The sequence below is a fragment of the Pocillopora verrucosa genome, chromosome 8 (genome assembly GCF_036669915.1).
Source record: "Pocillopora verrucosa isolate sample1 chromosome 8, ASM3666991v2, whole genome shotgun sequence".
NCBI lineage: Eukaryota > Metazoa > Cnidaria > Anthozoa > Scleractinia > Pocilloporidae > Pocillopora > Pocillopora verrucosa.
This window is the reverse complement of record NC_089319.1, coordinates 21195483-21211875: the sequence shown is the minus strand read 5'-3', so window position 1 is coordinate 21211875 and position 16393 is coordinate 21195483. Positions and strand designations below refer to the sequence as shown.

General features: G+C 37.7%; 1 protein-coding gene across 9 annotated transcripts; it reads left to right on the top strand.

The window, feature by feature from the left end:
• Positions 1–1367: 1367 nt before the first annotated feature.
• On the top strand, positions 1368–15132 carry LOC131780043 (putative RNA-binding protein Luc7-like 2). 9 transcript variants are annotated; one of them, XM_066170834.1, is made up of 13 exons: positions 1376–1694; positions 2598–2658; positions 3457–3551; positions 4176–4190; positions 4481–4579; positions 6328–6432; positions 10098–10161; positions 10568–10647; positions 11113–11216; positions 12158–12230; positions 12511–12647; positions 13340–13399; positions 13771–15132. In XM_066170834.1, the coding sequence occupies exons 3-13, from the start codon at positions 3516–3518 to the stop codon at positions 13955–13957; spliced, it is 960 nt and encodes a 319-aa protein (XP_066026931.1). In that variant the 5' UTR covers positions 1376–1694; positions 2598–2658; positions 3457–3515; the 3' UTR covers positions 13958–15132. The 9 variants fall into 9 exon arrangements, with proteins under 9 accessions (XP_058952638.1, XP_058952639.1, XP_066026931.1 ...); XM_066170833.1 differs by having other exon boundaries at positions 1442–1518; positions 1654–1694; positions 2598–3551; XM_059096660.2 differs by having other exon boundaries at positions 1503–1518.
• Positions 15133–16393: the final 1261 nt, after the last annotated feature.

The following is a 16393-nucleotide window of genomic DNA, read 5'->3' as shown; positions in this document are numbered from 1 at the left end:
AACACTTCTGATCCAATGAAAACTGAATTATCGAAGTCGCAAGCAGAAGCGGACGAACCAGCCAATCACAGTGCCAGTTTTCAGGCCATCCGATGACTTATGACCTCGATAATCCAGTTTTAATTAGATCATAAGTAACCGAGCCCAAAGCGCCGTACGCTACTTCACTTTCCTGCTGTTTGATTTTCAGTAGATCGTGTTGAACTCTTTAATCTTTCCATTACGTGTCCGACTGCATCGCCGGCATAATGGAAAACCACTCGTTAGTTAAAACAGCCAAGCCGGCCAGACGGTTTGCTATAAAGAGAACTCCATTGCTAGCTAGACCTGCTTAGCCGGAGCAGTAAATCTTTCGATAGTCTACTGTAAAAGCATTTCTTTAGATTTTTTTAGAAGTTCAAGAAACTCCTATAAAAGCTTATCCAATTTTATGTTGTCTGGCTTGTCGGACAGTTTTGATTAATTTTACCCGGCTTCGAAGCACTCCTCGCGTGTTGAGCTCTCTTGAAACGAAAATATAGGAAGCAGACGCCATCAAATGATGTCGCGCGGGGAAAAAGTAAACCAGCTGATTGCTAGGTGCTTGGTTGAAGCTGAAGCTGATACTTGTGTGCGAGAGTATGTAAACATAATCAAATACCTCGTATGTAACAAGAAAACTTAAGTTATTAGCCGAGCCCTTTATGTTGATTTCTCGCAAAATTGTTTTCTGATCTTATAGATACCAAAAAGGGAGGCAAGAATGCCCTAAAGAAAAAAAAACCCTATCAGAGAAGTTTAAGTTATTGCACTGACTTGCCATGGTGGTTCACGTGAGCATGTGGACAAATCCTCTCTGACTCCACGTGATGATCAAGGCTCTCTCGTATAAGAAGTTTCGCTCACGCATCGCTTGTTATGTGTTAATTTGTACCAATAGACGTATATTTATAGTCAAAGGTTACAAACCGCAACCCCCGTGCGTTTCCCTCCTCCTGATTTTCTCGGTCGTTATCGTTTATTCCCGATAGTCCATTCCAGTTTTCCTATCCCTTATTTTGCCTTTCCTAGTATTATTCCCGATGTCTTGTCCTGGCTGTCGATTCCAGATTTTCTTTTTCGATTCTCTATTCCCTTTACTCCCGACCCGCCGTTCGCATTTTATGTGTTCCTTTCTTAGCTGGACTTTTTTCTTTGATCTTTCCTTTAATCGGTCAATTTTTAAATGTATCTGAAAGGGGGAAGGCAGATCTTCGAACGGGACGTGAAAATAACCTTTCCCGCCAAAAAGACTCGGAAATTTCCACGTTCCAGAGGATCCTTCAATCCCAGAATGCATTTACTCCCAGAATTCCGTACAGCCCACTTAAGTTACTTGTGATCGTAAATGCGCCATTGATCAGCCAAGAATCCAGTGCAGTAAACGAACAGGTCGGAACTGCTGCGTATTCCGCCTTTGACGGGCACATCTAGACAAAATGACTGCACAAGAACAGATGAAAAAGATGCTGGACGAACTTATGGGAACCCAGAGGGATGGTGAGTAGAAAATTAGTCGTTTGAAAGTGAAACTGTGTAACTTAATAAGTCTTCCTTTCGTTCAATTTGGAAATTCAGCACGCTTGTGTTTTTACTAGCTCTTCTTCTGATTTGGTTATTTTACTGACTAAATAGAGAACTCTGTTGTGATGTCGACGCTAGCTCAGTCAAGAGGAGTGAGTTTTTGCCTTTCATATATTTTTATCTATGCGAATTTGCTTAGTTCCACGTTCTCATATGAAAGATTTCAACCTGTCTCTGAGACAAGAAGTTTTTCAGAGTTTAACATTCTCTTTTTTTGCAATGCATCGCCGGTGCCTTTTCTTTAAATTATTTCACGAGTGGCTTAATCTGTAATATCATGCTTTAAGAAACGTGTGTTTCCAAGAAGGGTTTTCTCGTAGGTTTTTTTCAAGATCCAGAGAGTAATAAGCAGCAGCCGCCTGATTGTATGTTGTCATTTTACTATTGGTTTAAACACGACGTTATGGAAATGTCACAGTTGTTAAACACTGTGGTGTAGGAAATTTATGTACATGTTAGAAACCTTCTGTTCTTGAACAGCTGTTCAAAAGGAAAGTTCTGGAAACAGAATTACTAATATTTTGTTTTGCTACATCAGATATTAAAATTATTTGGAACTCTTTTTAAGTAAATCCAACTTTGTGTGAGGAAAAATTTCCAGTCTATTGTACCACTTTGAACACTTTTATAGAATGGTGCTATTTAGATGTTAGAAATGTTTGCAACATCTGTGGGCTTCCACTACAAATGTTCAGCACCTTGAGCAACTACCACTGGTAACAACCCAGCATTTGATCTCATACAAGGTCCCTTATGAATTGATTGCTAAACAACTTTGAGTTATGATGCATCAATGGGAAGGAACTTGGCGTTACAGTGTGTTTAACCACTCTGTGTTGTTATCTGAAACAGTAACAGTGAATAATGAAATTTTAGTGTGTTGTGCAGTGGCACATCTTGTTCACAGTTTAAGTGTGTTTGTGTGTTATAACTACCCATGTTGTGTGAAAGCAGTTCCCCATTAATACTAGATATTGAATGCTTTCTCAAACAAGGCTTACTGATAGCCATGTACATGTAGTGTGAGCAAGTCATTGGATGCGTAAGTAGGGCGACGTAAGTAGGGACAGAAAATTTCCATTTTATTAATTTATGGTGCTGGGAGTTATACAGTTAACATAACTATAGGATGTTACACATGAATTTTTAAGAATCAATCCATGGAACTGGATGTGCTCGGAACAAAATTTTCAGAAAGATTTGTAGCCTTGATAAACCCATAATCCATTCAGTGCTGACTACAACAGTGATAACAAAGACTCACTTTGAAATTTTTTTTTGGATTGGGGGTAAAAGAGAAGTGAAAAACTCTTCAATGTGTAGGACTTAGTGCACACCTTATATTTTGACTTCTGAAGAAACAGCCCTTTTTCAGTATATGGGCATCTAGCCTACATATATGTGTACATCTTGCACTGAGTATTTGTTCCTTGTTTTAGATCAGTTTACCTTTGACCACCCAAAGTTTGTTTTGTGTCCTGGTATTCTTAATCCTCTAACTCCCGAGAGTACCCAAGAAAGCATTTCTCCCTTCAACAACAGTAGAATATCAAGCAGTCATGTGACAAGAATAAAGAAAATATTATTAAAGGGATTATCAGGTGTTCTTGTATCAAATTCTCCAAACTAACATAATAAGAATTGTATGGAAGACAGTATGGAGATCTTGGAAGTGAGAGGGTTAAAGCAATGATTGGAATCATCTATTTGACCTTAGTCCTCTTCTTATGAGACATGTCTTTTATTTTACTTTATTTCGGGCATCACTTTGTCCATTCTTAATCAAGAATTACGATATTTATTCCACTTGCCTGGTATTTATGTTTTATTTTTTTTTGCCTTTGCATTCCTAAGGTGCCAGACCAGAAGATGAAGTCAAGTTCTCAGATGACCGTGTGTGTAAGAGCTACCTTATGGGACTCTGCCCTCATGAACTCTTTAACAACACAGTGAGTAGCTTGTTATGATGTTTGCATTCCACCTAAAGTAAACATCTTGCAAATTTTATTTTGTTATTTAACAACTGGCTGGAATGGTTAAATTCTCATAGATTCCACTTAGTGGTGTCTCTTTTTAACATTTCCTTTGTTTTGTTTGGTTTATTATGAGGTATATTGTGTTACTGGGCAAAAAAAAAAAATAATAATAATAAATAATAGAATCATGGCAAACTGGGAATTTTTTGTATGAAAGGCTAAAGGTTGTCAACTTATTACAGTATGTTTTCCACAAAATTTAAATCCCTGCTCAGTATGTATAGTTTTCCTGGTTAAGGAGATAATGTCACCTTGTTAAGAAAATAATTACTGCTAAGATCACCTCACATTCAAAAATCATATGATGAAGATATTGTGAAAGGCTGTCAAAAGCTTTTCACTAGTGTAAGTTACACTCTACATGTATACATGTACATGTTGTTACAGGACAGAATTTCTCCTTACAATATCAAGCTCAAGAAGATATGTTAAAACCCTATTACTCAATACTGCAGTGTACAAGTAGGATTGTTTCTTGTAGTGGCTTCCCTGATTAAGTCTTGTTGTATCCTTTTCATGCTATTCAATGAAGAGCAGTGGATCTTCAAAACTGTAAGTTAAACTGTGCAAAAAGCCATTTCTAAGTGAACCTTTTTTAAATTTTGTTTTCCATTAGACAACCTCGTACCATAATTTTTTTGGTTATCCAGTGTACTTAAATCTCCTGGTAATTGGCATTAACTATCAGAATACTGTATCTCTAAACTTACTTTTCATTCCAGAAAATGGATCTAGGTCCCTGTAACAGGATTACTAGATTGGTTATCTAGTGTACTTAAATCTCTTGGTAATTGTCATTAAGTTTCAGAATAATGTATGTTAAAACTTACTTTTCATTCCAGAAAATGGATCTTGGTCCCTGCAACAAGATTCATGAAGCTGCTCTGAAAGCAGATTTTGAGATTGCATCAAAGAAGAGGGACTATGGTTATGATGTAGATGTAAGTACTTAAATTTAACCCTTTAACTCCCAAATTGGTTACGAAAATTTGGTGTTCGATCAAGGAAATATCTTTTACCTGATGAGTTTGAGTTTTCTCATTACCTGTTTGCTGGATATTGTATGGATATTATCAGGAGTAGCTACTTGTTAATCACTTCTGGAAGTTAAAGGATTTAAGTGCCATTAACTTCCCCAAGTAAATTTCTTTGTTTTACTGATAACAAAGTGGAAAAAAATAGATGTTGCATCTATTTTAGTTAGCCTTTTATGAATGTTCAAAGATCCCCAAAATTGATTCCTTCCATGTTCAAAACCAAGAAACAGTGGGGATAAGGTGGGTTGACTGATGACTTCATCCCAGGAACAGATTCAACATTATGCATATTATGTAGTGAAAAAGCAGTCACTATGCAGCCTTGGAAAGAACTATAGAATTTCTGTTGCGCAAAGTTGGTTTTGAATAAGGTGCCATTTCTCCATCACTTTGTTCTTGAGGTTAGGTTAAGCCAAATTATATTGTGTTGCAAAAGGCAATATTTTTTTCTGTGTGACGTTTTCTTTGTTTTTGAGTGACCTTTCTCTCCTAGTAAAATTAACTTCAGAGATATATTTCTCCAAAATTTCATCTGGGTATCCTCTGTTCTTACAGCATATTTTGAAAATCTGTTCATTTTTATAATACATGGAGCATGAGAAATGTTCTTAGGAAAGGTAGGGCCTCTCCACTCACTAATCCTTTCTTGGAGGATGACTAGAATAAAAATTGGTGAATTGGTGTGGTGGAAGGTCTCATTCTCATTCATTTTGTGTTTGAGAAAGTAATTTCTGAGGCAGATTTATCAGCTGTGAATTTGTTCACCTGGAAGTTGTTCATTGGATGGGTTACTGATGTGCTGCTTGTGTGACTCAATCTTTTTCCCTTCTACCTTTGATTCTGTTTTCTTTTGCAATTTTAAATCTTTTTTTCTTTTTTGAGTTGTTTCACCCTTGTTGTTTGTTTCTGAAGAGACAGAGAATGCACATGTACAAGATTCAACCTCTCCATTGCCTTTTTGTGCTCTCAAATTTACAAGAAGCTTGTTGACCTCACTCACTTTAGCTTTCAATTCAATGGCTAATTTGTTTACATCACTTGCTTTTGAATGGATTATGGTGAAATTCCACCAGGGCTCCCACAAGGTCACACTCTGCTTTCTTTTTGATTGAGCTTATATATCTTATGTAAAATCCTCATTTGGGATTTTTGCCCTACATTGTATCTGAGGCTATTTGGGCATATGCCTTTTTCAATATGAGCTTGTAAGAGTCCAATAGAGTTCTTTCTCAGTTGTGTCACGGCTCTCTTGTCTCCATTTCATTGAGGCTTCGCTTTTGGCACACAATCCATTTCCTCCAACACATATTTTTGTGGCAACCAATTGTAGACAAATAATTTTGATTTACTCTCTGTTAGAGGAATGGTGGTAAACATAGTCTCTTTTGCAACCATTAATTGGTCTCCTCATGCAATGCACTCTCTCTCTAATGGAAATAGAGGACATTAAGTGATGAGACCAAACAAAGGCTGTGAGTACAGTAAGCGTGGCACTGATACATTTTATTTTTGCTCAGAAGTATTTAAACAATAGAGACAATAGACCACAAAATACCTCTGAGTTCAGATAAATTAGGTGTTTTTTCTTTTTCTTAAGGTGAATTAATACAATATTTTGTGATTATTTCATTATTTCTTTTTTTTCCCTCTAGCAAATGGAACACCTTCAGTCATTCATCAAGGACTGTGATAGAAAGATCCAAATAGCAAAGAAAAGGCTTGAGGAGACACAAGATGATCATGACAATGTCCCTGAGGTAAGTGTTGAAGCCACTGTCCAGGTCTAATTTCAGGTGTTTGCTAATTGCTCAGGCACTCTATAGAATGCCTGACTTCAGATTTGTGTTCAGTTTAGTCGTAAATTGGGTTCAAGTAAATTCACTTTAGTCAGTGTGGGCATGCATAAGTACAATTTTCAACACATAGACTCCAAGAAGTAGTTGTAAAGCCTATGAAAATATTGTTTGGAGGGCTTTTTCCCATGCCTTTCACATATTTTTTCAATAAGTATTGAAAAATCTCACAAAGACTGTGCCTACATTGTGCCATTAGGTGCACTTGTGTACATGCACATGCACATGCACATTTGCATGTATGTTGTTGTAAAGAAGAAGGCCACATTTATGAAATGTACATTGTCACTACTTGTTGAATCAGAGTTGGCTTCTTGTAATTCTGCTTTTAAATAAAACCTGGCTCCAGAAACTGTAAAAATCCATTTAAAAATGACCTTTTTGATTTGTCATTAACACACACAAATAAAAATGATACTTTTTCATCAATTTCTTTTGCCTTGTGAAACTTGAAACTTGAAAGAGGTACCAATCTCATGGTCTTAAAATGCAATATTCTAGTCTTCTTGATAATGATGACAAATGGTAGGCCGTCTCCCATGTCTTCTCTGTATTGGTGAGCAGGAGACAAAAAAAAAACCCTTGCACTTCTTGCAAAGAATAGGGAAGGTAGCTCCCAGTGTTGTGGTCTGGCCCTGTTGTTGTTTATGCTGAAAAATTTAGGCTATGATGAGTTTGAAAACTACACATGTACATACAGTCTTGGTAGTTTGCCTCAAGAAATTCCAGTCTTAGATGACAGGGTTTTTTTGTCCTTTATGAATTTCCTGCTGTGCACCATTTTGGAATTTGGTAGCTGCTATGATTATCAAATTATTCATTGGTATACTTATTTTTTCTCAAGATTTCTTAGAAGGGTAGAAGAAACATGAAGTGGGGTCCAGTTGCAAAAAAAAAATTCACTTGATCCAAATTTGAGGCCCTGAGAAAGTTTTGAAATAGGCTGAAATCTGTTTCTTATCTTTGAAATATTTGATGCTCAGTTCTCATATTAAAATAAAAACTTTTCTTATTTAAAATGGATTGAATTGTTCTACCACTGCTAAGGAGGTTGTATAAAGATTTTTGAGTGTATTGGTTTACGGTCAACTCGCCGACGGACCAACTCGCCGACACCAACTCGCCGACGTATAAAATCGAGTAGAGACGTCGGCGAGTTGGTCGTCAATCCAATACAACTTATTAGAAGCTAAGCATACAGAAAATTAAACGATATTTAGTAAAAAAAACATTGGACATTGGTGAACATCAAACAGAAGCTTAAACATCGGTGAACATTGGTGAACATCACCAATGACTATAACAGCTTAAGACGCGAACGAGTTATTGTGCGACAACAACACCGTAAAGACTCATCATGTCAATCGCTCAGATTTTTAACGAAAACGTAGCTTTCTAGACGAGATCTTTAGTAAAAAGCATTTCTTTTTATTTGCAACAAAGTTTATAAGGATCTTAAGGCGAATAAAGCGAAGTAAACCTCACCAGCGACTCTAACAGCTTAAGACGCGAACGAGTTATTGTGTGACTTGTGAGTGAAAAAATATCACACCCTCATCTTGCCACGCATTTGATTGAAAACGAAAATAACTCAAATACATGCTCTTGCAAAAACAAGAAATCATTGCTTTGAACAGTGTTTCTTGTATTATCAACATAGTTACACGAATTCGGCGCCTTTGCAAAGAGGGATCCTCGTGTTAGGTAAACATGTTGGTTTTAAAAAATGAGCGCCTCGTTTGAAAACAGCTGTGCGCCAGAAAACAATGTCTTTAATCGCCTCGAGGCTCTCCACAGAAAACCGTCACTTTCGATTGCATTTAACACCAGTAGTAAGACCAAAAAATATATTTGTGCGTTGACTTTTTACCAAGCGTCTTGACTTAAATAAATAAGACCGATTGACATGATGAGTCTTTACGGTGTTGTTGTCACACAATAACTCGTTCGCGTCTGAAGCTGTTAGAGTCGTTGGTGAGGTTTACTTCGCTTTATTCGCCTTAAGATCCTTATAAACTTTGTTGCAAATAAAAAGAATTGCATTTTACTAAAGATCTCGTCTAGAAAGCCAAGTTTTCGTTTAAAAATCTTAGCGATTGACACGATGAGTCTTTACGGTGTTGTTGTCACACAATAACTCGTTCGCGTCTGAAGCTGTTAGAGTCGTTGGTGATGTTTACTTCGCTTTATTCGCCTTAAGATCCTTATAAACTTTGTTGCAAATAAAAAGAATTGCTTTTTACTAAAGATCTTGTCTAGAAAGCCAAATTTTCGTTAAAAAAACTGAGCGATTGACATGCTGAGTCTTAACGGTGTTGTTGTCACACAATAACTCGTTCGCGTCTGAAGCTGTTAGAGTCGTTGGTGAGGTTTACTTCGCTTTATTCGCCTTAAGATCCTTATAAACTTTGTTGCAAATAAAAAGAATTGCATTTTACTTAAGATCTCGTCTAGAAAGCCAAGTTTTCGTTAAAAAATCTGAGCGATTGACATGATGAGTCTTTACGGTGTTGTTGTCGCACAATAACTCGTTCGCGTCTTAAGCTGTTATAGTCATTGGTGATGTTCACCAATGTTCACCGATGTTTAAGCTTCTGTTTGATGTTCACCAATGTTCGCCAGTGTTTTTTTACTAAATATCGTTTACTTCTCTGTATGTTTAACTTCTAATAAGTTGTATTGGATTGACGACCAACTCGCCGACGTCTCTACTCGATTTTATACGTCGGCGAGTTGGCGTCGGCGAGTTGGTCCGTCGGCGAGTTGACTGGTTACCAGTGTATTGGTGTACCTAGCTTTGTGCTAGTCTTAAACATTCTCAAACTGGTTTTGATTTGCAAGGAGAAAAAACTGAATGAAGTGAGTGAAGTCCACTTTGTGGTGGTATTAGCATGAATTTTAGTGCAATTTGGTGTCAATAAGCACAAAGAAAATTTTTCAAAGACAACAAAACTGTATGAGTTAATAAGATGTGTGCAATTTGTAGTCTTTGAGAAATTCAAGAGAGATGACAAGAAAGTTAAGACAGGAAATGTTGACAGCACATGCTCTATTATGTATTTGTATAATAGGTTTGGAATCATGAGTGGTGAACAAAATCAGACAGCCATGAAGTGGAAGTCCCATTTGTTAGTCCCAAGTATGATTTCAGACAAGATTGGATGACACAATGTCCTGTGACCAGCTAATCAAAATTATGACAAAATTAGAGAAGCAAACCAGATATTGGTTATTCATCTTCACAACACAATATGGTCATATTTGTGAAATGCGCCATACTATCCAGTTGCTCTGTCCAATTACAAGCATGACATGTACACAGCCATACTAGTGCTCAAATTGGGGTGGTGATGACGAATAATGTTCAAGAATTTTGTTGTAGTTTTGATTAAGGCTGAAACTGTTCTTTGCAGGTGAAATTGTCTCTAAAGTTTTGAGTCCTTTTAGCCTTTTTTGTCTGTGAGTGAACAACCAAACAGTTAGTTATTTGAGCTGCTATGTAATTGTCATAAGAGAAATGTTTAAATTGCGTTGTCATGAGTATAGGTATTATTGATTTGTTTTTATAGGCCCAAGCAGTTCATGACCTGGCTGAACAGATTGGAAAAAAACTTGCAGAAGCAGAGACTGTGGGTATGTTCATCTGTTATCTAATTGTATATTGAATAAGAAATAGCATTGCCAGTTCACTAAAGAGAATTAGCACTTAGTTTTCATCTTCCCTCTTCCTTTTGATCATGGTATTCAACATTTAACCCTGTACATTCTACTATCATCATGCATATTCTCCAAAATGTTCTCCTTACATTTCTTTAAGGTTCTTACAAGGAGAGTTTGTCTAACAATCAAGAGCTTCTTGAGTTCATCACCATTTCCTTCATTCTTGCAACCTTGATGTTTGATTCAGAGGTTGTACTGTTGGAAGAAATTAGATGCTTATCACTCTTAGGGACTTAAGGGTTAAGGGAAGTTTGCTGATTTTCCTTGCATGTCATAGGGCACAATATTATTTTGAAGCTTTGGGTGTTCATTTTGGTAGGAGCTGAAGGCAAGGTTGAAGAGTCAATGGAACTCATGAAGGAGGTGGAAGACTTGAAAGTAAAGAAAAAGATGGCAGAGGTATGCTTATAAAAAGTGCTTGTCTTCGATTTCCAGGAGCTATCTACATGTAAGTTATCAGTTGGTACACATGTACAAGTTTCAAGCATAGAAACGATCCTCACAGGTGAACTGCATTTTAAGTATGTTACAAACTTTGTAACTGCAGGAAAGAAGCGTGAAATATTAAGCTTTGACAGGATTCAAAGTTTTCAAATCCATCATACCTAAATTCTTTTAGGCTTCTTTTCTGCAATCTCTTCAACTGCAGTGCACCTGAGAGAATCACTTCTTTGCTTGATTTTCATCCGCAGGTCAAATGGAATTTATTTCATTACAGAAAAATGTATGGTGATGCACAAGGTTATATTTATGTGCCTGAGGAATGAGCAATGATAACTCTGAGGAAACTGCTTTGATACTGTTATTCATTTTTGAAATAAATGGATTCAGTTAAGTGATGGTCTCTGTTTTATTTCATTATAGGATATATATCGAGAGTCACTTCCTTCATCTTCTCTTCAGCAACAAAAGCTGAGGGTTTGTGAGGTGTGTGCCGCATACCTCAGCTTGTATGACAATGACCGGAGGTGAGTTTAGAACTTTGGATGATGTGTAACTGAAAATTTGCGCTTGGAATTTTATCAAAAATTTCAAGAGTTTGTGTCTTGTATCTCTAATTTTGGAAATTTTGGTAAGATGTTAAAAATGTCGAAGATGTGTCTGTACAGCTGTCCACCATAACAGTGGTCTACAGACTCGACCTAGGATCGTTTGGTCTGATCATTCATTCAGACCAGTAGTCTTAGATAGGAAGAAGTGACTGATGCTTTTGACAACCTGAGGAAAAGTTGCCATTTAAGTCAAAGGTTCTCTGTTCCCATGCAAGCCAAGTTGACCATCTAACCTGCTGGAAATTGTGTTTCATTTGACTCTGATGAGAAGGAGCTGTATAGGAGGCCAAGTGGCCGAGTGGTTAGGGTATTGGACTTGTGATCTGGTAGTCCCGTGTTCAAGTCCTCTTCCCTGCCATTTACTGGATTTATTCTTGGTCTCCCCAAGTTCAACTCGGCTGTGCTGTGTAAATAGCCAAATGGTCTGCCTCGTGCCAGTTAGGATTTTCTAGCCCTTTTTGTTTATTTCAGTCATTGTAAAACGCTATTGGATAGCGATAGAAATAGCGCTATATAAGTAAAGTATTATTATAGTATTATTATTATTAGTATTATTTGACGGCTTAATTGCGGCTGTGGAAATGTCAACAGCAGTCCTTTTCAGGGCAAATTTCACTCTGGTGATCAGGCCACACTCTCAACTGTTGCCCCTGGAATCAAACTAGTCACTCTTAGGCTGTACATACATGTATAGTGTTAAAATTGAATAATGGTGCGTGGATTGTTTTGTTTTGTGTGGTCCTTAGTCCTGAGATTTATGATTTACTAAACTATTCTTTTGGGCTGTAGATTTTAACCGATGTCAGAGGAATTTCTTTGCTGATAAATATTTGTTGGAAATTTTTTTATTCAACCAGGTTAGCTGATCACTTTGGAGGAAAACTTCACATGGGTTTTATCAAAATCCGCGACAGGCTGAAGGAACTACAGGTATTGAAAAAGTCTCTATCTTAAGATTCACTTACTGTAAACACTCTTAAAACTAAGCTGATTTACTTAAAACCTCTCCCTATGTCACCTGTGTTATGTGTCAAACAAGGAATGAGACTGAACAAGCACTTACCTAAGTGTAAGCAAAGGGTGCCACATGAACCTTGATGTAACTTCAAATTCTTTCAACGAATTTACATGGAAACGGCTATGGTAAGGTGAAGGGATAATTTCAAAGCGGATCTAGTCTAATTTAGCATTGTATCGGTTTGTTTGGTAGGATGGAGTGGCAAAAAAGCGATCTGAAAGAGAAATGGAGAGGATACGTCGACGCGAAGAAAGAGAGCGCGAGCGGGAACAAGAGAAACGCGATCGTGAAAAAAGAATGAGAGTAGAAAGAGAAAGGGATAGAGAGAGGTATGTTTTATTACTTTTAGAGCTGTTTAATTGCCAAGCACCGTGTTCACTATACTTGTTTTCTGAGATAACTCTTTTGGGGGAGATTGGTGTTCTGCGCACTTTGGCAACAGTATTTATAAAAAATTGGTGTTTGTGGTGAATTTTTTTTTTTTTTTTTTTTTGTGGAAGCGATGAAAACATTTTCCAACAAAAAAAGGTTGACTTTGGTAGTTGATTTAGGAGGTGAAAGGATCAGTGTACATTGTTATCGTGAACGTCGTACGTACGTCGCTTTCTGAATGTCTCTTTTTTTGGAGTCAAATTATGTGTGGGAAAAAATGTATTGAGACTACTTCACCGTAAACTACACTTGAACAAAACCCCGTGTCAATTAGTCGAGCTGTAGAGTGGCATATTTCGATTTGATGTCGCACAAAAAAAAACTAAAAAGTCACAACAACCAACTGCAGTGTAGCAGTTTTACAGGAGCCGTTAAGAAAAAAAGAGCGGGAAAACGGGAGTGACCAGTTCAGTGTAACAACTGATTGGCCGAGAGTTTTGTGAGCATTTTTTTCCCAACCAATCACAAGGCAAAGCCGTGGCCATCGCGAGTACGTTCGACACTCAATTGAAAACCATTTACAAGGTCCATAATACCAGCATTGTTCTCTCTTTTTACTGATGTTTTGTTTTCCTTCTGTTTCCACCAGGAGCCACCGCCGCCGAAGTCGAAGTCGTAGCCGGAGTAGAGAGAGAAGGAGAAGAAGAAGGTAATTAGACAAATTTTCATGCTACTGTACTCGATGATTTTAGCACAACGTAATTATAAACTTTTCCTGACATAGTATGTGTTTCGGCTCTTTTGAGTATTCATTTCTTGGTTTAATCAGCTGAAAAAAAGACAACGTTCATAAAAAAAAAACTAGACGTAGGTGCATGTGAATTTTGTTTTAAGTTTTGCCACTGACACTGTTAGGTATCTTTGAAAAGTGTTAATCTCCCTCTAAGGAGCGTAGAAAATGGAAAAGAAAGATGTTAAGGGTACAATTATCTTTCTCTTTGAGGAGGTCCCTGTGCTAAGATAGTCGTCGATGTGGGTAAATAAATTCATTTAAAAATGATCAAACGTTCTGTTTTTTAGGAGCCGTTCACGATCACGATCTCGTTCCAGGTCACGCTCACCTTCATCGAAGTCACGCAATAAGAGAAGGCAGTCATATCGCCGCTCGAAGTCACGCTCGCGATCTGGGTCTCCAAAGAGGAAATCTCCACCCACTAGATCACCCAGACAAACACCGACAAGATCTCGCTCAAGATCACAAAGCTAGGATATTAGCTACCGTTTAAACCCTCTGCATTACAAAGCAATCCCCCTGGCTGAAAAAAATGTGGAACTTAATTTATCCAGCCGTGTTTATCCTACTGGTTGTTCTACACGTAGTTGTGTTCTAGGGAATTTTTTTAAAGTCTCTTAAGTGTGACAAACTGCTACGAAAGTTAACTTTAATCGAATTCTTCTCTCCCCCCTCTCCCCCGCAAAATTATTGTGTTGTCATTTTTCTTGAAATGCCCAAACTCATTGTTAATATAGTATTCGTTACAGTTGTGTAGTCGTGGCTAGATTTTTACATCAACATGCCCAGGTATTGCATGAGTGTAACTGCCTTCAACTATGTTCACCCAAGGCATTTATTAGCGCAAAATGTAGCTGATAAGATATAATTTTAGCATTACAAGAATAAATTTATTGTCTAAAAGTTTTGGCAACTTTTAACGTTCTTCTAGAAAATATGACTAATGGTAGTGCATAAGCATGATGGACATCCCATTCGATATTCTTGGTATACAAACAGTCTTGTATTTTCAAAACAAACTCCTATTGTCGTGGTATTGTCTCTGGGCTGTATTTCCAATAACTTGGTCAGTTTCGTTCCACTTCTTTAATTGTTTCATGTGCAATTTAGATAAACTCTGTCCTCATTTATTTCCGTCGTTAGTCGATCGGGGTCAGTTGCCGGTACACTCGTGGTGAAAAATGATGACGCAAATTGTTTTGTATTCTGGTTGATCATGTATCATAAACAGGGTAAACAAAGCGACCATGGGCGAATTTTCAGTTTGCAAAGCGGGATTAATTTAGAAGGTGCTACAGAACCCAATCCTCTAGTTGATGTTTTTTCTCATTACGTTTGTTTTAAAAGGAAATGTATCGATATTGTGAGGAGAAATTCCTCTTTGGTCACCCCTCGGCGTAAAAGGGCTAATTGGTAATGATCAAAGAGAAATGAATTATCGTTGTTTGGAGATTTGATAGAAAGGTATTGTTTTGGATCGTCTTCTAGTATCTGTCGGAAAATATATGAATCTTGCAGCATCCTTTAGAAAAGTTTAACAGTACAATGTGAAACACAACTGAGCCAACAGTGTTTCTCTCCTCTCACTCTTCTCAAAACATCGATGTAACCATAGTGTGTACATCCAATAAATTATAATACCGCTGTAATGATCACCCAAGTGTCGTAGATTCAGCATGATCATTCACCTGCAGTCAGCTGGGAGACATCGATTAAAAAAAATTTTGGAGTGTTGGAGTTGATGATTTGCAGAGGACAGCTACGAAATGTAGAAAGGTTTCAAACGCACGTGCTGATTTACTGTTCTGCTCATGAGATCTGCGTTGCCACGTCCTCGGTGGCGCCGCCATCGTGAGCGAAATTCCCACCCCCCCCCCCCTCCCCCGGGGAATCTGTAAATCCTCAAGATTCTGCTGTAAATGATCCAACTTTTGGCACCGTCTACAAATGTACTCATAGACCGCACGGACATTAAAAACCTAGCTCCGTAAGCGCAATGCTCACAACGAACGTCGTTTTCTTCTTATTCTTCACCAAAAATCGCTCGTAATCCTGTGTGAAATATTTAAAGCAAAGTACATACACTTGACGGCTGCATTGAATTGCAAATTTACCCGATTTAAGAGGGAAATTAATTCACTTCAATGTCATAATTTACCTCGATTTTTTTCACGTTAGCACGTGCCACTTCGCTGAAAATATTATCAAGTGACATTATTTTGCACAAACAAAGAAAAAATCACAGACTGACCTGGTTTCTGTCAGGTTTTCGTAGACATACTCTCTCTTCCGTTTCACCTTCGGGTACAGCCACACGTAGGCTATACATTAAGAGGCTTTTATGACCAGAAGCAATGTATAACAATGTACATCACTAATGGCCTCAAACGCATTTCTGTTGGGAGACGGTATGAGATCCTCAGCGTGTATCACTCTTGATCAATATTTCTACGATACCGGTGCAGCGCTCTACCAACTGAGCTAACAAGCCAACTGGGAGCTGATCAATGTGTTGGATCCAGATAAACCATCAAGCGATGAATGATGATTTTAGATATATGAAATTCATATATTTGCACTGCGGTGAAGAAATGACATGGGTTCAAATCCCGTACGGGCCAGAATATTTTTCAGGTCCTATTTTCAACTACTCGTTTCAGTGGTGTTCTTAGCTGCGAGGAGCTCTTAATTTCATTTCTTCACCGAAGTGCAAATATATGAATTTCATACATCTAAAATCATCGTTCATCACTTGATGGTTTATTTGGACCCAACACATTGACCAGCTCCCAGTTGACTTGTTGGCTCAGTTGGTAGAGGGTTGCAACGGTATCGCAAAAGTCATGGGTTCAAATCCCGTACGGGCCTGAATTTTTTTTCAGGTCCTATTTTCAACTACTCGTTTCAGTA

What these genes read in the sequence shown, in the direction of transcription:
- LOC131780043 (XM_059096655.2), top strand. Translation starts at nt 1,458, where the DNA reads ATGACTGCACAAGAACAGATGAAAAAGATGCTGGACGAACTTATGGGA. An exon ending in ATCATGACAATGTCCCTGAG is followed by an intron (nt 6,433 to 10,097) that starts GTAAGTGTTGAA and finishes TTGTTTTTATAG; the next exon opens with GCCCAAGCAGTTCATGACCT. An exon ending in TAAAGAAAAAGATGGCAGAG is followed by an intron (nt 10,648 to 11,112) that starts GTATGCTTATAA and finishes ATTTCATTATAG; the next exon opens with GATATATATCGAGAGTCACT.